The sequence below is a fragment of the Hyla sarda genome, chromosome 4 (assembly GCF_029499605.1).
Source record: "Hyla sarda isolate aHylSar1 chromosome 4, aHylSar1.hap1, whole genome shotgun sequence".
NCBI lineage: Eukaryota > Metazoa > Chordata > Amphibia > Anura > Hylidae > Hyla > Hyla sarda.
The window spans coordinates 179,454,635-179,479,859 of NC_079192.1; the positions used below are offsets into that span (position 1 = coordinate 179,454,635).

Genomic DNA, 25,225 nt, shown 5'->3' on the forward strand with positions numbered 1-25,225 from the left:
GTTCATAAAATGGACAGAGATGTCAGCAGAGAGCACTGTGCTCATGATGTCAGCAGACAGCTCTGTGTTTCAAAAAGAAAATAATTTCCGCTGTAGTATTCAGCAGCTATTAAGTACAGGAAGGATTAAGATTTTTTTAATAGAAGTAATTTACAAATCTGTTTAACTTTCTAGCACCAGTTGATTTAAAAAAAAAAGTTTTTCACCGGAATACCACTTTAATGGCTGCGGCATTTAATGAGCCAGCTTACTCCTCTCAGACGCCGGCACTTTCTCTTCGCTTGCATCTCATGCGATGCGAACGGAGCGCCGTGTTCAGTCATTCATTCTCCTGACGCCAGCGGTGCGCATGCTGCCGACGGCTCCCCCTTTCTCACAGCTTTCTTATATACTATTTGCTGGCTTTCTGGTGGGTAGTTTCTTTTAAGGGCTGCGGGTTTCTTGTCCGGGCTTAGCCCAGCCCCCTCCAGACCGGCGGGATTTACAACCTATGAGCCGATGCGCGCAAATTAAGGAGGCTTCTCCTCCAATCAGCGCACGCGGCGGTCCCTATGCAGCCAATTAGAGGCAACCTGCCATTGGACGGCCCGTTTTGTTTCATTGGCCAGTTCTTCTCCCGCTCACAACTCTCCTCTCTGCTTCAGACCGGAGTTCTCCTCACAGCTGTTGGTTCTCTGCAGGGGGACACAGACGCCAGGTGAGACCTTTTCAACTTATTTTTCTAAGTAGTTATGTCCGAACCCAGAAATGTTCCTCCCTCCAGTCAGGGGCCAGGGGCCTTGGTCACCTATTATACCTGTAGGGGTTGCAAATCAAAAATGCCTAGTTCAGCTGAACCTTTCTGTCCTACCTGCACCACTGCACCCCCCTCCACAATTTAGACGCTCTCACAAGCATCCTAGGGGTCAGTCCTCAGACTCCAGAGTCCGCTGGCAGGAACCGGCGCTCTCCTCATAGGTATCACCCCTGTAATTCTGCACCCCGTCAGCGCCCCTCTTCCAGGGGCCATTCTCCTGGTTGCAGCTCTCGTTCTCCAAATCTGCGTATCAGGTCGGCTTTGCCTTCATCCAAGGCTGCTTCTACCCGCTCCCTCTCTGCTAGTGACCCGGAAGATGAGGCTTCAGGTTCTGCCTCCGACTCAGAGGACCAAACTGATACTGCTGGCATGGTGGACGCTCTGGTCTCGGCCATAAGGGACACCTTTCACCTAGTGGACCCAGAATCTTTGGACACAGTTCCAGAGGTTTCCTTTCATCGCTCCCGTTCTGCTTTCAGCTCTCATGCTGAATTTGATGCATTGCTGGAGAATGCCTGGAAACATCCTGATAAGCGCTATCAGGCACTAAGAAGATTCTGGCTCAGTTTCCCTTTGCCAAGGCCTCATTTCAAAATGGACTTCTCCACCAACTGTAGATCCATCGGTCTCCCGCCTGTCAAAAGCAACTACTCTACCCCTGGCAGACGCGGCTTCCTTCAAAGACCCGGCGGACAAACGAATTGAAAATCTGGCGAAATTCGCCTTCGAAGCAGATCCCTGGGATGAGATAGAGCTGGACAAAAGGACGGGAGTACAATGTCCTCATTGAGATGAAAGGCAGAAACAACTTTAGGTAAAAAGGAAGGCAACGGACGGAAAACATCCTTATCCTGGTGGATGACCAGGTAAGGAGAACGTCAGGAGAGAGCCGCCAGTTCTGAAACTCTCCTGATGGAAGTGACCGCAAGGAAGGCCATTTTGCAGGAGAGGAGACGAAGGGGAGTGTCCCTGAGAGGTTCAAAAGGTGTGCCCTGCAGAGCACCAAGAACAAAGTTCATATCCCAAGGGGGAGTGGGTGATCTGTAAGGCGGAGCTGCGTGAGCCACCCCTTGGAGAAAGGTCCGAACATCACGATCAGATGCAAGAGGACGTTGAAAAGAACAGAAAGAGCCAAAACTTGTCCTTTAAGGGAACTCAAGGCCAAATGTTGTTCCAACCCCGACTGTAAAAAGGAAAGAAGTCGTGGGAGAGAAAATGTAACTGGAGAAAAGGAGTGAGATTCACACCAACCAAAATAAGACTGCCAAGTACGGTAGTAAATCTTCACAGAAGAGGGCTTGCGTTCCCTGATCATAGTGCGAACAACTTGGTCAAAGAACCCTCTGGCTCTCAAAACCGCGGTCTCAACCGCCACGCCGTCAAATGCAGCGTAAATTTGGGTGGCAAAGAGGACCCTGAGAAAGAAGGTCCGGGCGAAGTGGGAGGTGCAGTGGAACATCATCCACTAGACGAACCAAGTCCGCGTACCACGCCTGTCTGGGCCAGTCCGGAGCCACAAGAATGACGGGAACGCCTTCTGCTTTGAGTTTCCTCGGTATCCTGCGAAGAAGGGGGAGAGAAAGGAAGAGATAGGGGAGGAAGAAGTTGGACCAGGGGACTACTAGGGCCAGGGGTTCCCGGGACTTTGCCACAAAGCGAGGAACTTTTCGGTTGTGGCGAGAAGCGAATAGATCCATGTCCGGAGGGCCCCAGAGGTTGCAAATGATCGCGAATACCACTGGATGAAGGGACCTCTCGCTGGGGTAGGCCAAGTATCCGCTGAGAAAGTCCGCCTCCCAATTGTCCACCCCCGGTATGTGAATCGCCGAGATGGATGGAACTCTGAGTTTTGCCCAAAGAAGAATCTTGGAGACCTCGGCCATCGCCGCAGGGCTGCACGTGCCTCCCTGGCGATTGATATACGCCACAGCTGTGGAGTTGTCCGACTGGACACAAACAGGAAGGACCAGAAGAAGGTGCTCCCAATGGCACAGACAAAGATAGATTGCCCTTAGTTCCAAGATGTTGATGGGGAGAAGGGCTTCCTGAGAGGGCCAGAGGCCCTGGACTGCCCAAACCCTGAAAACTCCTCCCCAACCACGGAGACTGGCATGCGTCGTCACAACCTGCCAGTGAAGTGGTAGAAAGGACCATCCCAAGCAAAGAAGCGGAGATTTGAGCCACCAGCGAAGGGACTGGAGAGACTTGAGGGGAAGAATGATCTTGCGATCGAGGGACAGCGGAGACCTGTCCCATCGGGACAGAAGAGAAAGTTGAAGAGGATGATAATGGAACTGGGCAAAGGGAACAGCTTCCATGGCCACCACCATCTGACCCAGAACCTCCATGCAGAAACAAATGGAAACTGGAACAGAGTTCCGGAGTTTCCGAACTCCTGACAAAAGAGTCAGCCGTTTGTCCTGTGGAAGTGGAATCTGGGCGAATGCCGTGTTGAATTGGAGACCCAGGAAGACTAAAGACTGGGTGGGAGTCAGGTTGGACTTGTCCTGATTGATCAACCAGCCGAACTGGGACAAGGTCTAAAGAGTGAGACGGAGGCTCTCCTGATTCTGGGCTCTGGTGGGAGCCTTGACCAAGAGGTCATCAAGGTATGGAATCACTGATACCCCCGTGACTGCAAAAGGGCGATCATTGCTGCCAGAACCTTGGTGAAAACCCTTGGAGCAGTGGCTAGACCAAAGGGAAGGGCCACAAACTGAAAATTACCTTCTGGAACCGCAAAGAGAAGATATCGCTGATTTGTTGGAAAAATGGGGATGTGAAGGTAGGAGTCTCGGATGTCCACCGAAGAAAGAAACTCCCCCTGATCCATGGACGCCACCACCGAACGGAGAGACTCCATCTGGAAATGACGGAGAAGATGTTGGTTGAGACGCTTTAGGTCCAAGATTGGGCGAACAGAACCCCCTTTTTTGGGAACCATGAACAGGTTGGAATAAAAACCTGAAAAGCGATCCGGTAGCCGTTGGAAACGACATCTCGGACCCAGGATTCTTGCACCTGGGCGATCCAGACGTCCCGGAACAAGCACCCTCCTACCCGAGAAAAATCTGCGGGTGGGGGTGTCCCTTCAGGCGGAGGTAGGTTTACGTGTGCCTGCTTTGGCCGGAAAATGGTCGGAACGGTTATCCGATTTCCAGGAGGGACGGGCCTTGAAGGAAGGAGTCCTCTTGTCCTGTGAGGATGCCTTTTTCGGAGCCCTTATTGGAGGCATACAAACAAAAGGAGTGAAAGGAGGGTCGACCTTTGACGAAAGCAAGAGGTGCGAGATTTATTTTGAGGTAATAAAGAACTCTTGCCTCCCATCACCTCTGAGATAATCTCATCTAGGCGCTTACCAAACAGTCTAGAACCCGTAAAAGGGAGTTCTGTACGAGACTTCTTAGAAGCGGCATCAGTGTCCCACGCTTTGAGCCACATTGAGCGACGAAAAGGCCGTACAACAGGCGGACTGCATGGAAGCAGAGCATAAAAAATCCCCAACATTAGAGAGCTGGAGGGCTAATTCCGCCTGGTCCTCTGCAGGAGACCCAGATAGAATGCCTTGGCAGAGCTGAGAAGCCCAGATAGAAAGGGCATTCGACACCCAGGCAGAGGCAAATGCCAGAAATAAGAAAGATCCTGCTGCTTTGAAGGCGAATTTCGCCAGATTTTAAATTCGTTTGTCCGCCGGGTCTTTGAAGGAAGCCGGGTCTGCCGGGGCAGAGTAGTTGCTTTTGACACGCGGGATACCGGTGGATCTACAGTTGGTGGAGTAGTCCATTTTGCAACGAGGTCCTTGGCAAAGGGAAACTGAGCCTCAATCTTCTTAGTGCCCTGAAAGCACTTATCAGGATGTTTCCAGGCATTCTCCAGCAATGCATCAAATTTGGCATGAGAGCTGAAAGCAGGATGGGAGCGATGAAAGGAAACCTCTGGAACTGTGTCCGAAGATTCTGGGTCCTCTTGGTGAAAGGTAGGGCTGCATGATATATCGCAGAAGCAATCGAATCGCAATTTTAGCTTTTTGCGATATAGCGATACGGCCCCCTGGGAAAACACGCGATTATCTGCTTGGACTCCCGTGGCGGGGTCGGCCAGAGCAGGTAAAAACTAATTTAAATACTAAAAGTCAGTGTTTCCCAACCAGGGTGCCTCCAGTTGTTGCAAAACTACAACTCTTAGCATGCCCGGAACGGCAAAGGCTGTCCGGGCATGCTGGGAGTAGTAGTTTCACAACAGCTGGGGGCACCCTGCTAGAAAAACACTGAGCTAAGGGCGCAGGGAGAAAAATAAAAAAACCTTCTGCCTACCTAGTCCCTGCAGATTTGTCTCCGTGCGCTCCGATGTGTCCTCTCTTAGTACAGTTGGACCTTTCCCTTTTCAGCCAATCACTGGCCGCAGTGGTGTCACGTGTCAAGCCAGTGATTGGGGAGAGGTCTTGTAATACACCGAGAGTCCCGGAGAAGATTTGAAATCCGCCCGGGAAACCCAGTGTGTTAAGCTGCAGTACAAGAATGTGACGGGGGGGGGGGGAGGGAATGTTACAGAAGGGGGAGGGGAATGTGACAAGGAGGGGGGAATGTGACAAGGGGGGGATGTGATAGTGGGGGGGAGGGGGGAATGTGACAGTGGGGGGAATGTGACAAGGGGGAGGAGAATGTGACTCATCAGTGTCCCAGAAGGTATGGGGACCACTAGTGGTGGGATTTTCAAAGGCAGTTTTCTTTAATAAAATGTGAAATGTTTTTAAAGAAGTATATTAGAAAAACTATTGTTTTGCCAAGATGTACAACGTATATAAGGTTTTTATATAAGACAGTGCCAATTTAAGTAATTTTTTTTCTACTTTTAATATTAAAACTTCAACAGATGATTTCATTATGTACTTTATTTATTATATAAGTATTGTATTAAAAGGCTAAAATATAATATATGATAAGATATTAAAAAATAATGGGGCTTTCTTTTAATTATTACACTTCAGGGAAATCTAAAAAAGAAATTTACTCCTCTTCTGTCCCTGTATAGATTGCTGACGCTCTGACTTACATTTCAGTCACAGTTACAATATAAAACTCATAAACCAGCCTGCATTAGACTAAAATTGGGGTGGAATGCTAAGATGAAAGTTCTGTTTTTCCACAATACTTTGCATAGGTTTACATAGGTTGACTTAGTATTGCATAGTATGTGTGTTACTTTTTTGCCCTGAAGGCAACTGCTTCTATACCCAGTATTAATCAAAGTTGTCAAATTGTTTGTTAGTTTCCTGTGTGTTCTACTTTATGCAAAGTTTTTTGGTGCAGTTTAGTTTTTTTTTAACTGTGTATAGACCGATACATGTGATAATACTGTCCTGAAGACAAATTGTCACCGAAGACAGGCTGGTAGATTGTGCATATGCCAAGTGAGCTGAATAGTTTGCTGAATGGACTGTACCTTCTTTAAAACCTTTTGGCTTTGTGTGGCTTTGTGTGTTTTGATGTTACCAGGGAAGAAATACAGAGCAATGGTAATTCTTTTTTTTTTTTATCTGATCAGATTCCACTGAAAAAAGTAATTCAAGAGCATATATCAGCTGACATTTAATGTGTATAAGTGCAGGTTTAAGCACCTTGGGCATGAAAACCCAAGGGTGGAATATAGAATATTTGATACAATCCTAGCCTCAGTGTCTGAGGAAAGGGATTTTGGGGTCATTACTTCAAAGGACTTAAAGGGGTATTCCGCCCCTAGACATTTTATCCCCTATCCAAAGGATAGGGGATAAGATGTCAGATCGCCGCGGTCCGGCTGCTGGGGACCCCTGGGATCCCCGCTGCGGCACCGCGCTATCATTACAGCACAGAGCGAGTTCGCTCTGCACGTAATGATGGGTGGTACAGGGGCCGGAGCATCGTTACGTCACGGCTCCGCCCCTCGTGATGTCACGGCCCACCCCTTTCAATACAAGTCTATGGGAGGGGGCGTGGCGGTCGAGACGCCCCCTCCCATAGACTTGCATTAAGGGGACGGGCCGTGATTTCACGAGGGGCGGCGCCATGATGTCACGCGGCTCCGTCCCCTGTATCGCCCGCCATTACGCACAGAGCGAACTCGCTCTGTGCTGTAATGATACAGCAGCGGGACCGTGGCGATCTGACATCTTATACCCTATCCTTTTGGATAGGGGATAAGATGTCTAGGGGCGGAATACCCCTTTAAAGGTAGGCAGACAATGTTTTAGAGAATCAGGAAATGCTAGCAGAATGCTTGGGTGTATAGGGAGAGGTATTAGCAGTAGAAATAGGGAAGTGCTCATGCCGCTGTACAGAACACTTGTGAGACCTCACTTGGAGTATTGTGCACAGTTCTGGAGACTGAATGTCTAGAAGGATATGGGAGAGAGTCCAGAGAAGCACTACTAAACTAGTACATGGACTGCAGGATAAAACTTACCAGGAAAGGTTAACCCCTTAACGACGCAGGACGTATATTTGTAGTTTTGCAACATCTAGAGGGCCACAGTTTGGAGATCACTGTGCAGTGGTCTCTAAACTGTAGCCCTCCAGATGTTGCAAAGCTGCAAATCCCAGCATGCCCAAACAGCAAATGGCTGCCTCGGCATGCTGGGAGTTGTAGTTGCGTACCTCCAGCTGTTGCATAACTACATCTCCCAGCATGCCCTTCGGCGATCAGTAAATGCTGGATGTTGTAGTTTTGCAACAGCTGGAGGCACACTGGTTGGAAAATACTGAGTTAGGTAACAGAACCTGAAGGTTTTCCAACCAGTGTGCCTCCAGCTGTTGCAAAAGTACAACTCCAAGCATGCACGGTCTGCCAGTACATGCTGGGAGTTGTAGTTTTGAAACAGCTGGAGGTTTGCAAATTTTTCGCCACAGCGCAAACTCCTAGCGGGAAACTCACTTTAAACCTCCGCCCGTGTGAATGTTCCCTAAAAACTCCACACTACACTACACTAACACATAAGAAAGGGTAAAACACTACATACACACCCCCTTACACTGTCCCCAATAGAAATGAAAAACTAATTGTACGGCAGTGTTTCCAAAACAGAGCCTACAGCTGTTGTAAAACAACAACTCCCAGTATTTCCGGACAGTTGTTTAGTTGTACAACAGCTCCACCTAGTGTCCCAAACCTGATACTGCATGCTTTGTGCACGAGACACTAGGGGGGCTGTTGTACAGTAGTAAAAAAAAAAAAAATGAAAAGAAAATAAATAAATATATATTTACATATACATATATATAAATACATATATATATATATATATATATATATATATATATATATATAGACACATGTGTATATACACATATATATTTATATACATATATATACTATATATATATATATATATATACACACACATATATATATATTCAAAATTTGATTGCCCCCCCCCCCCCCCCAAAAAAAAAAATTTAGATTTTGAACTTTTGTAGAAAATTTGAAAAAATGCTCATAATAATATAAGCCTTCTAAGGTTGTACAAAAGTTACAGAATGTTTAACAAATGATGCCAGCATAAAGTAGACATGTCTTTACAAGTAGAGAGTTTCAAACATAGAGAAATGAAAATTTTTCAAATTTTTCACAATATTTTAGAGTTTTTCCCAAAAATCGCTTCATGTATCAACAAAAATTTACCACTTATATAAAGTACAATATGTCTCGAAAAAACAATCCCTGAATCACTTTACCTGGTAAAGGCAGTTCAAAGTTATTACCACTTAAAGAGTCAGATTTAAAAAAAAACGGACTGGGTCATGAAGGCCAAAACTAGCTGGGTCATGAAGGGGTTAAAGGGGTACTCTGGTGGAAAACATTTTTTTTTTTTTTAAATCAACTGGTGTCAGAAAGTTAAACAGATTTGTAAATTACTTCTATTAAAAAATCTTAATCCTTCAAGTACTTATTAGCTGCTGAATACTACAGAGGCAATTATTTTCTTTTTGGATTTCTTTTCTGTCTGTCCACAGTGCTCTTTGCTGGCACCACTGTCCAGAGCAGGAGAAAATCCCCATAGCAAACATATGCTGCTCTGGACAGTTCCTAAAATGGACAGAGGTGTCAGCAGAGAGCACTGTGAACAGACAGATAAGAAGTCCAAAAAGAAAATAATTTCCTATGTAGTATTCAGCAGCTAATAAGTACTGGAAGGATTAAGATGTTTTAAAAGAAGTAATTTACAAATCTGTTTTACTTTTTGGCACCAGTTGATAAAAAAAATAAAAAACACCGGAGTACCCCTTTAACATGAATAGCTTGTAAGAAAGATAATCAACACAGTAAAGGAGAATATATGTACAAGAAAAAAAAACTACCACAAGAGGACATAGTTTTAAATTTAAGGGGCAAAGGTTTATGCAGTAATATCAGGAAGTATTAGTGGATCCATGGAATACCCTTCCTGCAGAAGTGGTAGCTGCCAATACAGTGAAGGAGTTTAAAGGGGTACTCCGCCCCTAGACATCTTATCCCCTATCCAAAGGATAGGGTATAAGATGTCAATCGCCGGGGTCCCGCTGCTGGGATCTACCATGCAGCACCCACCTTTAGCGGCTTCCGGAACCGCTGGAGGTCCTCAGGCTGAGTCCATCTCGACCACGAGGACGGAGCATAGTGACGTAACGGCTCCGCCCCAATGTGATGTCACGCTCCGCCCCCTCAATGCAAGTCTATTGGAGGGGTGTAATAGCTGTCCCGCCCCCTCCCATAGACTTGCATTGAGGGGCGGAGCGTGACGTAACACGGGGCGGAGCTGTGACGTCACTATGCTCCATCCCCATGATCGCCAATAATCAGACCCGGAGCGAACACGCTCCAGGGACTGATTCTAAGGGGGTGGGGCGTGGAAGATCACAGTGGTCCCCAGCGGCGGTGCCCCCGCGATCAGGCATCTTAGCCCCTATTCTTTGGATAGGGGATAAGATGTCTTAGCGAGTGGAGTACCCCTTTAAGCACGCGTGGGATAAGCCTAAGGCTATCCTTCATATATGATAGGATATCTAGGATAAAAAAAAGGGCAGAGCTCCTCATGGGACAGTACGTTTGTATTCAAGAGGTCAGTGAAACAAGTATAGATCAAAGTGTGCTCACCTTTCGTTGTTGTGTGGCAAACACAACTGTAACAGAGTATAGAATGCGGTGCAGCCTCCCGGTCACCGGGCTGATATCTCTCTATGTCGGTCTGTAGTACTCACAGGGCGTGCAGGAAAAAAATCTGGGTTTTGGCGGCGCTACTGCATCCGATGCAAAAACTCAGACCCAATTGTATGCAAGATCCGATGATTTACTAGTCTAATGAGACGCGTTGCAAGAAATAGGTCTCTTTTTCAATGAACAAACACACAGAGTTTGGGTCCCAACAAAAGACGCTGTATGTAGAGGTATACGCAGTCAACAGTGAACCACAGCACAGTATATTTAACTGCAGATTGTGGATTTAGCAAATTGTTCAAAATTGATCTAATACTCAATGCTGAAGAGTTTTCTCCATTGCCCAGTGTCAAATGTAGGGATATCATCAGTGACATTTGCTTTGTACATGATGACCGTTAAAAGGGCACTCCGATGGAAAACAATTTATTTTAAATCAACTGATGCCAGAAAGTTATATGATTTGTAAATTATTTGTATTAAAAAATCTTAACCCTTCCAGTACTCATCAGCTGCTGTATACTACAGAGAGAGTTCTTTAATTTTTGAATTTATTTTCTGTCTGACCACAGTGCTCTCTGCTGACACATCTGTCCATGTCAGGAACTGTCCGGAGCAGGAGAAAATCCCCATAGCAAACCTATCCTGCTCTGGACAGTTCCTGACACGGACAGAGGTGTCAGCAGAGGGCACTGTGGCCAGGCTGGAAAGAACTTCAAATAGAAAAGAACTTTTTCTGTAGTATGCAGCAGCTAATAAGTACTAGAAGGATTCAGATTTTTTTTATATACGGTAATTTACAAATCTGTTTAACTTTCTGGCACCAGTTGGTTTAAAATGAATTGCTTTCCACCGGAGTACCCTTTTAATTAAGACTATAAAGTAAACCAGTATATTTAGCAAAAAAAAGGAGTTGTGTAGAGCCCTGGACTAAACTTGAATGTTTTGGATTATGCAGGAAGAAAATATAGTAAAACAATTAAAGTTTGTAAAACTTAAATAAAAAAAAAAAAACTATGCACAGAAACCTTCAGTACCCTACTTATTTTAATGTAATGAACACCTAAAATGTGTTACTTTAAATGATCAAAACTTGCTGTGTTGTTGCCCTCTGTAGAATCAACATTTATACTGGTAGGGTATGTTTACCTGGTGGAATTTCGCCAAGTCTGCAAAAATGATGTTGATGAGAAGTCATAGGAGATTTGATTTATCCATTCTCTTTGTTTCCTGGTAGCCAAATGATTCACCTTTTAGCTAGGTTACATTCATAATGCAAGCTCTCCCTCAGCAGATACTGCAATGACTGAATGCAGACAACCTACTGTTAACTCTTTAGTTGACTTCACTTAAACTCTGGCATAACTTTGGACTATCTTAGGTACCTTGCCCTTGCATTTATGGTGTTAAAGGGGTACTCCGGTGGAACACTTTTTTTTTTTTATCAACTGGTGCCAGAAAGTTAAACACATTTGTAAATTACTTCTATTAAAAAATCTTAATCCTTCCAGTACTTATTAGCTGCTGAATACTACAGAGGAAATTATTTTCTTTTCGGAACACAGAACTCTCTGCTGAATCACGAGCACAGTGCTCTCTGCTGACATCTCTGTCCATTTCATGAACTGTCTAGAGTATTAGAAAATCCCCTTAGCAAACATATGCTGCTCTGGACAGTTCCTAAAATGGACAGAGATGTCAGCAGAGAGCACTGTGCTCATGATTCAGCAGAGAGCTCTGTGTTCCAAAAAGAAAATAATTTTCTCTGTAGTATTCAGCAGCTAATAATTACTGGGAGGATTAAGATTTTTTAATAGAAATAATTTACAAATCTGTTTCACTTTCTGGTACCAGTTTATTTAAAAAAAAGAGTTTTCCACCGGAGTACCCCTTTAACTGAGTTGTAGGTATCTTTATGTTTTTAAAACGGAATAATTGTTTGGCTCAAACAATAAAGTTAAAATAGGTAAAAAAAAATAAAAATAAAGAAAAGAAAAACAAATGAAGTACATGAGGGTAAAATGAATAGTAGATCTTGTCAGGTGACATTGGTACAATTAGATGTGGACAATATACACCACTGTAATGTAGTTCAACATACTGTAGAATTAATTTACTAGTGCACTATTTTATTTTTTATGGCACTATTTTTAAGCTAAAACTTTTCCAGCAGTGTGTGCCTATTGTTTGTTTCACTCTCAATCAGTGAATGTAAGTACTTAATGTTATTAGATGGCAGACTGCATATGAAGGGTGTAATATATCCCTCTCTGGTGACCTCACATGCAAGTTGCCTCCTTGATAATAAACACCTCTCTTGTGAACTCACCGCAGCTGCCTCTCTGACCTCACTCACTTGACTTATGTATTCTACTGACCTCACACATTTGACATATTTTGTATTGATGCCTAAGAGGTAATGTTGGTCACATGGGTGGGCAAGCTTTTCTAGTGTTTAACCTCTGGGCCTCCATTGAAAGTAATCTGCATGGCATTTGTAAAGCAGTCTTTGTGAGGCTTTCTTGAATCTTTAAGCATAGTAAATCTGAAGCCCTTTTATACAATCCTCAACATAAAATTTGCAATGCCAAAAATGAAAAGTGGTGAAATTATGGAAATCACAGGATTGATAGACATGTTAATGATATGCAAATTATAAAAAATATAGAAACATATGCAAAACATCTCAATTTAACCAAGCGCAGAAATACATATGCTACATCTCTTGGCTGACCAGCGCTCGTCGGCGTCTTGGTCCAGCTCCTCTTTTACCTGCTATGCTGCAATAAAGAAGGCTTTTAATTGCAAATTTACCCAGTGCCGTGATTCTATTTCTTCTAAGTAAGATTTTTGGCCACAAATTAGGTTAATTGTTATCTAAGGAATGTTCTGCCACACAAATCATTAAGATCCATTGCTGGCAGCTCCCTTTGCTATTGCTGACCAAAACCATCCCAATGGTAGACAAGTCCGGATGCTGCAAACCATGTTAGCTTGTTTAGGCCATGCAGGCTGCTCACAATAGCAAAAACAACATGCGGCCTGGCATTTTCATGTTAAAACCAGCTCCTGGGACACTAAGGGTACATTCCCACACGGCGTATTTGCTGCGTATTTGCTGCGTATTTGGTGCTGTGTATTTTCCTACCCATTGACTTCAACAGAGAAAATAAAATACGCAGCAGCAAATACGCAGCAAATACGCCGTGTGGGAATGTACCCTTAGGAGAAATGGCCGTACCACTTGTTCCATGACCACCTCAATGTAATGCCGAGCTGTTACTGTACTAGAATTAAGAGTAAAGATGTTCTGAACTAATGTACTGAACATTATGCCGCTCTACTCCATAATTCCGAACATAGGACCTTTGTGACGTTTCCTTGTAAAGGCCTGATTCTAATGTTGCCCTTGTGGTCTCCCAAACCAGTCTCTGGCTATCATTGCATCCGAGACAAAAGTGGAACTTACTCCTAAAGAAGATAATCCTCCACAGGATAGGCCATCAATAGCTAGAAGCTCCATACATTCTTTGTAGTGGCGGCGCCGAGTTACTGTAGTACATCTTCCGTTAACTAAAGTGGCATTTTAACCACTTGCCTATGAAATATTAGGCACTTTTTCTATGAATGCTTTAGTAACACACAATTTACTTTTCAGAAATCAGAACAGCTGATTTTGCAATGGTAAGTCACAGGTACCAAGTCATTTCTGATGCTGTGGCAACTACAGGGCAGATCTGGTATTACGAAGTCGCCATTGGTGTATTAAATGGTATTAAATTGAACAGGTTACCCAACTAGAGCTGGGGTCACACTTGGAGGGGGGGGGTTCTCCCTTCCCACCTCCTTGTGCCTTAAAATGGCATACGGAGAGGGATTGTCTTCCTGTGTATTCATGTGGTTTACACATTTACCGTATTTTTCGCCGTATAAGACGCACTTTTTCTTCCCCAAAACTGGGGGGGAAAAGTTGGTGCGTCTTATATGGCGAATACACAACTATCGCGGCGGTCCCTGCAGCCATCAACCGCCGGGACCCGGGGCTAATACAGGACATCACCGATCGCGGTGATGCCCTGTATTAAGCCTTCAGACGCGGCGATCAAAGCTGACCGCCGCGTCTAAAGGGAAAGTCACACTAACCCGGCTGCTTAGTCGGGAGTCGGGCTGTTCGGGACACCTTAGTCGAACAGCTTACAGGACAGCTTATCCCCTGCATGGCGGCGCTCTCCTTTGACGTTGTCACGCACGCTGTCCCGTCATCCAATAGGAGCAGCGTGTGTAGCGACATGATGACGGCGACGGAGAGCGTGGATCCCGGGGAAGCGCCGGGGGCGCGGTGACAGCGATGGAATGACATCCAGGGCAGCGGTGACGGGTCCGGAGCAGTGGGGACACATGAGTATTACCTCCTATCCAGTGGTCTTCAACCTGCGGACCTCCAGATGTTGCAAAACTACAACTCCCAGCATGCCCGGACAGCCAACGGCTGTCCGGGCATGCTGGGAGTTGTAGTTTTGCAACATCTGGAGGTCCGCAGGTTGAAGATCACTGTTGAGTGCAGAATCTTTTTTTTCTAGATTTTGCACCTTTAAAATTGGGTGCATCTTATATGCCGGTCCGTCCTATAGGGCGGAAAATATGGTAACAATCATTAATGTGAATCTCACTAATAAATTGCTATCAGTTACAATTGCTCTCACTGTAAGCTAGTAAAGATGATCCAAAAGCAACCACAGCAAATGGAAGTTACCCATGAATGCCCTTGGAGCTCTCTTCAAGCTATACATTGCTGATTATGCCACTTTGTAGCCTTCCTATAGGGCAAACGCCAGAGTAGTAGTAAAATAACTTGAGGTTGCCATGCTCAATGGTTAGATTAAACTTGTATGTATGGAAATATCACATGCCTATTTAAAGGGGACATGCACTGTATTTCTTCCCAATACTTATTAATAGAATTTCTCCTATATTTCTCTTAATACAGATCTTGTCAATACAGATGTCAATGTCAGTATTTACTGTATGTAAGATCCGGCCCTTGCCACTTGAGTCTACAGCAATGAACGTGTCTTATTTATGATTCCTTAGGAAGATGTTTTGATTTTCATTACCTCAGGAATAAAATGTGAATGTCAGTACAAGGGTTCAGATTTTATGATAGAAAGGCTCAACTTCAATCTGTTTACATAAGCTGTTTACAATGCACATTCTGCATTAATTGGCTGCCCGCACATTAATTCTCCATTGCCTCTGGCTCTTCATCCTCTTGTTTAATGTAATGAGATCATAGAAAGTTGCCTAAATGTAATCCCAATGATGGGCAGATTTTACAAGCCAGGACACCGCACTTTACATATAACTTTGGTGTTATGAATCCCAGAGAACCCTCTGTTCTTAAAATGATCACATGACTCCATGATTCACGTGGCAGTCAGACTCCCCTCGATCAAACACTAATCACCTCTGTCCATCACCAATCACCTCACCATTTTTGTAACTGTCCAGAGTAGCAGCAAATTCCCATAACAAACCTATCCTGCTCCGGACAGTTCCTAAAATGAACAGAGGTATCAGCAGAGAGCACTGTGGTCAGACAGAAAGGAAATTCAAAAAGAAAAGAACTTCCTGTTGATCATAACAGCAGCTGATAAGTACTGGAAGGATTCATATTTTTTAATAGAAGTAATTTACAAATTTGTTTGACTTTCTTGCACCAGTTGATTTAAAAAAATAAAAATAAAAAGTTTTCCAGTGAAGTACCCCTTTAATGCTTTGGAATGACATCACTAAGTGTCCCACTTCTTTAGAACAGAGAAGCTTACTGGTGAATACTTAGATACTACAGATATCACAGCCCCAGGTCTTTTTTTTTTTTTTTTCCAGTCATTTTTACTTATTTTCCCACAAATCTTCTGTCCAGTATACTCAAAAGTAAAAAAAAAAAAAAAAAAGGGATCTAAGACCCCTTATACCCTTCTTTCACTTTTGTTTTCCTTGCTCTTTCTACCCTTACCCTTCTACACTGCTCAAAAAAGGGAACACTTAAACAACGCAGTGTAACTCCAAGTCAATCACACTTCTGTGAAATCACACTGTCCACTCAGAAAGCAACACTGATTGACAATCAATTTCACATGCTGTTGTGCAAATGGAATAGACAACAGGTGGAAATTATAGGCAATTAGCAAGACACCCCCAATAAAGGAGTGGTTCTGCAGGTGGTTACCACAGACCACTTCTCAGTTCCTATTCTTCCTGGCTGATGTTTTGGTCACTTTTGAATGCTGGTGGTGCTTTCACTCTAGTGGTAGCATGATACGAAGTCTACAACCCACACAAGTGGTTCAGGTAGTGCAGCTCATCCAGGATGGCACATCAATACAAGCTGTGGCAAGAAGGTTTGCTGTGTCTGTCAGCATAGTTTCCAGAGCATTGAGGCGCTACTAGTAGACAGGTCAGTACATCAGGAGACGTTGAGGAGGCCGTAGGAGGGCAACAACCCAGCAGCAGGACCGCCTTTGTGCAAGGAGGAGCAGTGCCAGAGCCCTGCAAAATGACTTCCAGCAGGCCACAAATGTGCATGTGTCCACTCAAACGGTCAGAAAGAGACTCCATGGGGGTGGTATAAGGTCCGACGTCTGAGAGTCTGGAGACGCCATGGAGAACATTCTGCTGCCTGCAACATCCTCCAGCATGACCGTTTGGCGGTGGATCAGTAATGGTGTGGGGTGACATTTCTTTGGGGGGCCGCACAGCCCTCCTTGTACTTGCCAGAGGTAGCCTGACTGCCATTAGGTATTGAGATGAGATCCTCAGACCCCTTGTGAGACTATATGCTGGTGCTAGACCTCGTGGCTGGAGTGTGTCAGCAGTTCCTGCAAGTGAAAGGCATTGATGCAATGGACTGGCCCGCCCGTTCCCCAGACCTGAATCCAATTGAGCACATCTGGGACATCATGTCTCGCTCCATCCACCAATGCCACATTGCACCACAGACTGTCCAGGAGTTGGCGGATGCTTTAGTCCAGGTCTGGGAGGACATCCCTCAGGAGACCATCCACCACCTCATCAGGAGCATGCCCAGGCATTGTAGGGAGGTCATACGGGCACGTGGAGGCCACACACACTACTGAGCCTCATTTTGACTTGTTTTAAAGACATCAAAGTTGAATCAGCCTGTAGTGTGGTTTTCCACTTTTATTTTGAGTGTGACTCCATATCCAGACCTCCATGGGTTGATAAATTTGATTTCCATTGATAATTTTTGTGTGATTTTGTTGTCAGCCAATTCAACTATGGAAAGAAGAAAGTATTTCATACGATTAGTTCATAGTGTTCCCCTTTTTTTTTTTTTTTTTTTTTTTTGGAGCAGTGTATATACATTGCTGTACTTGCTTGAAGCTTTTTCTCACCTTCTTACTTCAGTTTGTTTTGTTCCCCTTTGATCTATTTTCATCATTAAGGCAAGATCTGGTCTTCTGGGGAGAGGTACACTTGAGATGCTGGTACCCTTTAGAAGGCCTATAGGAAATATGCTTTTTACAGCTTCTCCCCTGCCTGTGTCTGCTGTCCAAAGAAATATAAGGAGGGGGAACCTACAGTGCACCTTGTATTGGCTGTGTTACACTTTGTTTGGGATTTTTGTACTTAATTTATTTCCAATAATCCTAAAAATGGAGACTCTGTTTTACTATTCTGTATTCCTATTGGCTGCTATTCAACACTGATGGGTTAAAGTGATCCCATATTATTATACATATTATTCCCATTACTTCCCTGTATGTTTGTCCTCCTTGCCATACAAATACTTTATGGGGAGATTTTGAAAACCTGCACAGTGGAAAAGCTGACCAGTTGCCCTTAACAACCAATCAGATTGCTTCTTATTTTTCAGAGGCCTTTTAAAAAAAAATTAGCAATCTTAATGGTTGCTAAGGGCAACTGGTTAACTTTTCCTCTGCAAAGATTTTGATAAATCTCCACCCATGTTCCTTTTTTTGCAAAATGGTTGTCTGGACAGATACCTGACTAATCGGGACAGATACCTGACTAATTAGGAAGCCACAAAAGATCAAGCATGGCACTGATGGAAACCTCAGATGCGGATGTCTTCCCTCTTACGTTGCCTTTTGACTCCAATCTCTCTCATGCCCCTTTTTAATTCTCCTATTCTTGATTTATTTTATTTTTGTGAAAAACTGCAATTTAATCACAGTAAAATATTAACGTTTCAGTTGCCTGATATACTGACTTGATGGCACAAAGCTCACACAACCTTAGCAGAGGTCACAGTATTACCAGCTCTCACAATCTCAGTTTTCTCGGCCCCTTTCTTTAGAATGCCAAATCTTCCCTTTGAAAGCATGGATTTCATCCTTTAATTATATGATTTATTAACTACGTGAATATTTTATATAGTTTGATTACATGGACTTCACCAGCAATTATGGTGTAATATCCCTTCAACCATGAGGTTATTTAATATGCAGTTATACTTTACACTTATTTTGGAGACAACTTTAATCCTTCTTTTTGATGTGCACTGGGTATAAATGACACTCCAACCTGGGCATTTCTGATATTCCTTTTCTGTCTTTTGATGGGTTTTCAATGTAAAGTTTGGATTAATCCAATCATCCCTCTTCTGAAAGTTGAGAAGGCTGAGAAATAGGTGAGAAATATTCAAAATTGCAGGCCGTGAAGTATAATAAATAGGCAAGGTCCTTACCATGACCAATTTATACAGCCCCAGATTTTATATCAAGAAAACCACATTATTGTTGGAAATCTGTGATCAAACACCATGATTATTTATCAAACTAATCGCATATAGAAAAACTTGTGGTGGTTGTATGTGAGATGCTCAGAAAGCATTGGGGCTTTCTATCCAGGTATCTGTTAGACATTTCTTATTAGATAACTTTTTTGCTTTTATGCGTTAATCTGTACCTTATATGCAGCAATTGCTTGTGTATAATCTCAGCTGACACGTATTCCTCAAAATAAATAAATCAAATCATATGGAAATATGTCAAGAAAAATATGCAGAATAATTTAATTTAGTAGTAGACTACTAGTCACATTTGTGCCCAAAGAGCACTGTCCATCTTCATCTGTAAATTAAATAAGGAGTAAGAGTCAAAAGCTGTTGAATTCGGTAACTTTTGTGCAAAAGTTGTGTGTGTACATGCAGAGTATAACTTTTCTGGCCAATATGTCACCTTATGTGCAGATTTCTGTTCTACAGGTTCCGTACCTAATTTCCAGTTGCACCTGAACTAGTGGGTAGAGCCTTGCGTCTTATACACTTCACACACAGAACAGGGCATCTTGCTCTTCCATCTCCTGTCAGCTGATCACTTTATAGCAAACACACAGAAGCATGGAGAACATGTTCCTTCTCCTTAGATTTGAATGGGCAGCATGGACACTGATCCCTCCATAGGAAAGGAGCTTGATAAGGGGAGAAAGAAGCATTTTTCTCTCATAAGATATATTACAATTTTTTTTACATTCACTACTTCTGTTGATCTACACAAAGTTTGTTTAAACAAAGTTGTGAAATATTATTCTGACTGTATCATAAACAAAAAAGCCTGGCTATAGATAACAATGACCATAAAATACCATAAAATAATATCTTCTTAAAATGATTGGTTTTGACCCATATGTTCCATACATCACAACAGGTATTGCACATTTCTTTAGACTATGTTCATTCATTGCTAATAATAAACACTACATCGAAGCCTAACTAATTATAAGTAATTGTACTGCACTGGTCACCTCCGAAGTCTTTGCGTCTTTTGTGCATAGGTTCCAGCACTGTGTCCTAATTTGTTTATAACAGAAATCACAATGCAGATGCAAGCAGATTCTGTCTGTTGAGTTTGTAGCATCTAACCAACTTCTGGTGTAGAAAAAGAACATTTTTCTTTGACTTTTTACAATTCCAGAAATAGTGTTTAATGGCAAGGTTGGAAAGTCTTAGACCCTTTTTTTTTACATCGTTATGTTGTGAACTTGTTCTAAAAAATGTTTTCTCCCAACATTCTGCACTCATTACCCTATAATAGTATAAAAGTAAAAACATAGGCCCAGATTTATCAAAGAATGTCTCTACGGTAGAGCTATTTTACCACGTTTATTTAGGTGGTGGGTTTGACTAGCGTGCATCTTATTTATCAAGAAGGTGCAGCAGGATGATGAATTTTGCGCAGCTTTGCTGTGGTGGGAAAAACTCTACCACATACACTTTTTCTAGACGCCTCTGAGGGAGGAAAGTAGACACTTTCCCGGGTCCTGAATTTGACAAGTTAGGGTTTTTTTACTTACTTTCACAGAGCTGTCTGGACATTTTTACTTGCATTTTAGACGCTACGATCCAATTTGATTGCGGTGTCTAAGGGGTTAAAGCCAGGCATCACCGTGATCGGTGATGTCTGGCATTAGAGATGGTTCCTGGTGGCAGATAGCTGCCAGGACTGCCCAGCTATGACCTGCGCTCAGCTCCTGAGCACGTGAATAGAAGGGCAGTGGGACGCTGTCGTCCACAAGAGGTTAAAGGTTGAATTGTGGAAGGTAGAAGTGATTCTCACACCTACTGGTAGGTGGTGTAGCTTTGCGCCTAAAAAATTACCTTTGCGCACAAAATGGCGACTTTTGACAAAAGTCGCAAATGATAAATATGTGACCACTGCTTGGTCAAAAAGAAAAAGTTCTACGGGTAGGCAAAAAGAGTAAAACTTTGTATATCAAAAGATGCATAAAAGTCTCAAAATATGCTGCTTGCGCCTGAACTGCGCCAAAACATAGACCAAAAAAATGCTCTGAAAGCTATGATAAATCTCCCCCATAATGTTTAAAATCCTTTCTTATTTATTGGAAAGCAAAAACTAACATTTTGCATTGACATAAGTATTCAGACTCTTTACTCAGTAGTTAATTAAAGCACCTTTCGCAGCATTTACAGGCTCCAGTCTTCTTAATGCCACAAGGTTTGCACACCTCGACTGGATTTTCTTTAATTCTTCATTGCAGATTCTCTCAAGCCCTTTCAGGTTTGATAGGGACCATCAGTGGACAACCATGTCCAGGTCTCTCCCAATATGTTCAGTTGGGTTCAAGTCAAGACATTCACAGAGTTGTCCCTAAGTCCCTCCTTTGTTTTCTTGACTGTGTACTTAGGGTCATTTTCTTGTCAAAAGGTGAATCTTCAGCCCAGTTTGAGGTCAAGAGATCTCTGTATCAGAATTAGTTTTTTAAGAATGAATCTGTACTTTACTGTATTCATCTTCCCTCAACCCTGACTAGTCTCCCGGTCCAGGAGGTATCGGGCAGGTGATAAGCAGTGTCTGGTCTACTTCAGACATGATACTTAGAATTGAGGCCAAGAAGTGGATATTTCCACAGAGGTAAGTTGTTAGAGCATTGGAAAGAAAGACATTACTATTATTTTAATATAAGGCTATGGCCATGATGGGACCCCGCCCTTTTTAACTACTGCTACATAACAGCTGTCGACAAAAAGGGAAAATAAGATGTATGCCAATGCTATATATTGGCTAGGTTTGGTTTGGGTATTTATTTATTACTTATTGAAATAAATCTTTCTTCCAGGAACATCTTTCTCTGAAAAAATATATTGTGGATGTTTTGGTTGAGACACCTATTCCTGTAGAACCTGTAAAGGATGGTGAAGAGAAGCAAAAAAATAAAAAGAAAGTTAAAAAGCTGAAGACCCGGATTAATTCAAAGTATGTTTTTTTGTATCGACTGTGCCTGAAATGCAATGTTTTTGTCATGCAATAAAGTGTATCCATAAAGTGCACACTTTGTGCCAGTGTAGATGATCTATAATTGTTTATTCTAACAGTAAATTATTTATCATAAATAGAGTATGAACTTTCTTCTAGCTCTAGAAGTTTCATTTTCCCAAACAAATGTCATATCTTTGAACATACATTCTTGCTGACATTTTTATTTTAGTATGAGTAGTTCAAAGGTAATCTGTCATCAGTATCACATTCACTTACCTATTGGTATAAGCTTGTAGTACAGGTGACACTAATGAAAATGATACTTACTGTATCTTCCAGCAATATTTGTATTTTTCTTCATATGCTAATCAGGAGCTTGGTGCACAGAGGGCATCCCAAGCCCCAGGTGCACTGTGACGTCCATCTATAATCTTCAGAGGAAGCACTTTCTTCCCCTGTGCTGAGGCTCCTATGCTGCATAATAGAGCTCAAATCTTCAGATAATGCCTTTCTTCCACTGTTAAAGCCATAGCCCATTTTTCCCTCTCACCAACCTATGTATTTGTCTAAATATCATTCATTAGCTATAGAGCAGTTTCCCTCTTTCAGCTGTCAATTACATGCAGGAAGTGAGAGAAAGACATCAGCCCCCACCGTCCTGGAAGACAAACACCACATAATTTCTGCCTGGCTTCACAGCCACACCTCCCGTCCCTGTGTGTGGATCTTGCCGTGAGAGAAACAGCCCAGTGTCTCCTCAGCACATAATGCTGCTTTATGCCTGCTGTAGATCTAATCACTGACTGCTGCCATTCAGAGCATAGCATGATTTATTGCTGGGAGGAAGGATAGTTTGAAAAAAAAAGACCGGTACAGTGTGTGCTGCTAACTGTGTTTACAACAACGCAGCATACACACAGATAGTAAAAACAATTGGCTGGCAGCTATTACACAGCTGCACTGACTTCTGGGAGTTGTAGTCTGGGCTGCAAGCAAGGACAAAGAATATTCAGGAGACAACAGGAGCTGGCAAAATCACAAGGATAACTACAGGGGACAGAACAGGTATTGTGGAGGCTTTGGGGCATTTTTCTTAAGTTCCCCGGAGCACCCCTTTAAATCTCTCGCGAGAAGAGAGATTTCACTTTGTGCCTCATGTGGCAGCTGCGCATGTGGAAGAGAGGCATTGTGCTGCAGAGTGGACTTCAGATCTTCAGCGTAGGAGTCTTAGCACCGGGGGAGAAAGTGCTTCATATGAAGATTGACAAGGGTCGCTTGGATATGCCTCCAGTGACCAGGATTCTGATTAGCTTATCAAGAAAAAGAACATCGCTTAAAACAAGGCACAGATCTAATGATAATAAGTATCAGGTGATCAAGACACATTCCATAGACTTACATTGCAAGTATGGTATGTCTCAGCTACTTGACTCTGATCAGTGAAGGTCTGAACACTCAGACCTTTGACTTTCTGGTGTTTTTTAATATTAAGAATAATGTGTTAGTCAGTGTCCATTGGTATTTGCAACAAGGATTTTTATGAGATGCTGCTGCTCAGTGCAATCTATGAACCTTCCAACAAGGCCAAGTTCACATGCTGAGATTTCCAAAAGGAATCAGGTGTAAAAATTCCACTTGGAAATTCTGTTGCAGCAGAGTCCCATCATTTTCAGTGGGATTCTACTGTACCATGCAAATTTAGGGCTTTGTTGTAAACACACAGGACTCCCTGTGTCAGCCATTATTGCTAAGGGAACCCACCTGCAAATACTGAACGTGGTTGCAAGTGATATAAAAAGAGTGCTTTTACACATTCAGGTTTTCTACATGTTTTGTGATGCAGTTTTAAAGCTAAAACCAGGAGTGGATTAAAAAAAAGAGGAAAGTATCTGTCTCTTATACTCTGTCCAATTTAGTTCCTCTTCTGGTTTTAGCTTCAAAACTTTATCTAAAAAACCTGAACGTGAACCATTGGTATCTTGATCATTGGGGTCACACCCAGCACCCCCAGTGATCAGCTCTTTCAGTTTGGAAACCCCTGACTTACATGGTGAACAGAATCCAAAGCTGAGATCTCAGCACTTTGTGTAGTGGCCGTGCCCTAAGTAACAGATGTGAGCTGCAGTAACCCAGCATAGCCACTACACAATGTACAGAGCTGGTACTGGAAATGTCAGATCCCCACCAATCAGATATTCATTTGATAGACCATCAAGGAAAAAGTTTCTGAAAACCCCTTTTTTCTACTGAAACATTCTTTACACTAGTACAAGTATATTCTGTTTGAGTGTGTTTTAGCCTATTCATTTTAGTGTGTTTATATTACAGCATATGAAAATAATGTACACATTATTTGCTGGGCACTTGTCTGAATATTCCCTTAGATGAGCCTAATTTATGGCCACTTTCTCTGATTGAGCAAGAAAACTGAGTATTGATTTTTAAGATGATGTTTCACCTGTTAAGAGCTTTTCCATAATTGGAAGGCACTGTCGTGTGAGTCTATGGCTCTCGTCCAGTTCACAATAGGCTGTGTTAGACTGGGTAAACCAGGCCGATTCTTCCACACGTTTATTGATTTTTAAATGAAGTATCAAAGAAAATCAATAATAATCAACAAATAGAAGGCGTCCGCTGCTGGTGTCAAATCTCAGGGCTGGTTTAATCAATTTAGTGTTCTGTCACAACATGGGACAAGCTAAAATATCATCCCAGGGTAGCAGAATGGTCGGGTCTGCCATTTGTCAATGCTGTGTAAGGATACAAGATCAAAATGGATAAGTATGGCATCATTCTGTCAGGGTCCTTGCAGACACTGTGAGCTTGGTATTTTAAGCCATTCCTCCAGAAACAGAAGCTGTGTAAAGGGCATCATAGCAGAAGACATCACCCAGTCCTAACACATATAAAGAGTTTTCTATATTATTATTTAATACTTATTTTTCTCTTCTCCTTAAAAAATCTTGTTTTTACAGACTCTAGCTTGAACAGGAACTTTTTGACATGCCAAATCCTAAAGGACATGATATTTTCTTTCTAGCTGCTCTGTTAGCTGTGGCTAATAAAAGAGAGTCCTGAAACTGGTTCACACCTCTATTAACTCAGAATTCCCTAAAATAGGGTTTCTAAACCAAACAACCAACCCCTTTAAGCACAGAGTAAAATGAAACTGTCTAATAAAAGATTTAACAAATATTAATATTCTATATTTTTCAATGGAGAATAAAGCTCCTACATGTATGTTGCTAATGAATATTCTTTGTTAAGTAAATGTGTGTAGTATAAATGTGCTGGTGCATTGGATATAAAGGCTTTACAAACTGCTCCCTCTTCTAAATCCTCACATCACAGAGGGCAGAGGGCAGCAGTGGGACAGAGGGTGATAAATGGCTTATTATTTCTCCGTAGAAGTTTTGTTAGTCTTATTAATATTATTTATATCCCAGGGTTATTAAATTAGGTTGTAGGAAATGTGCTGATTTATGAGCAAGTGTATGAA

At 42.7% G+C, this 25,225-nt stretch overlaps 1 protein-coding gene across 2 annotated transcripts in view; it reads left to right on the top strand.

Annotated features, from left to right (window-relative positions):
* SCAPER (S-phase cyclin A associated protein in the ER) overlaps positions 1-25,225 on the top strand; it is a 329,263-nt gene that overhangs the window by 184,480 nt on the left and 119,558 nt on the right. For both annotated transcript variants that reach the window (XM_056572933.1, XM_056572935.1), the window contains exon 20: positions 21,587-21,723. In XM_056572933.1, coding sequence (XP_056428908.1) covers positions 21,587-21,723 — 137 coding nt within the window. The remainder of the gene's footprint in view (positions 1-21,586; positions 21,724-25,225) is intronic.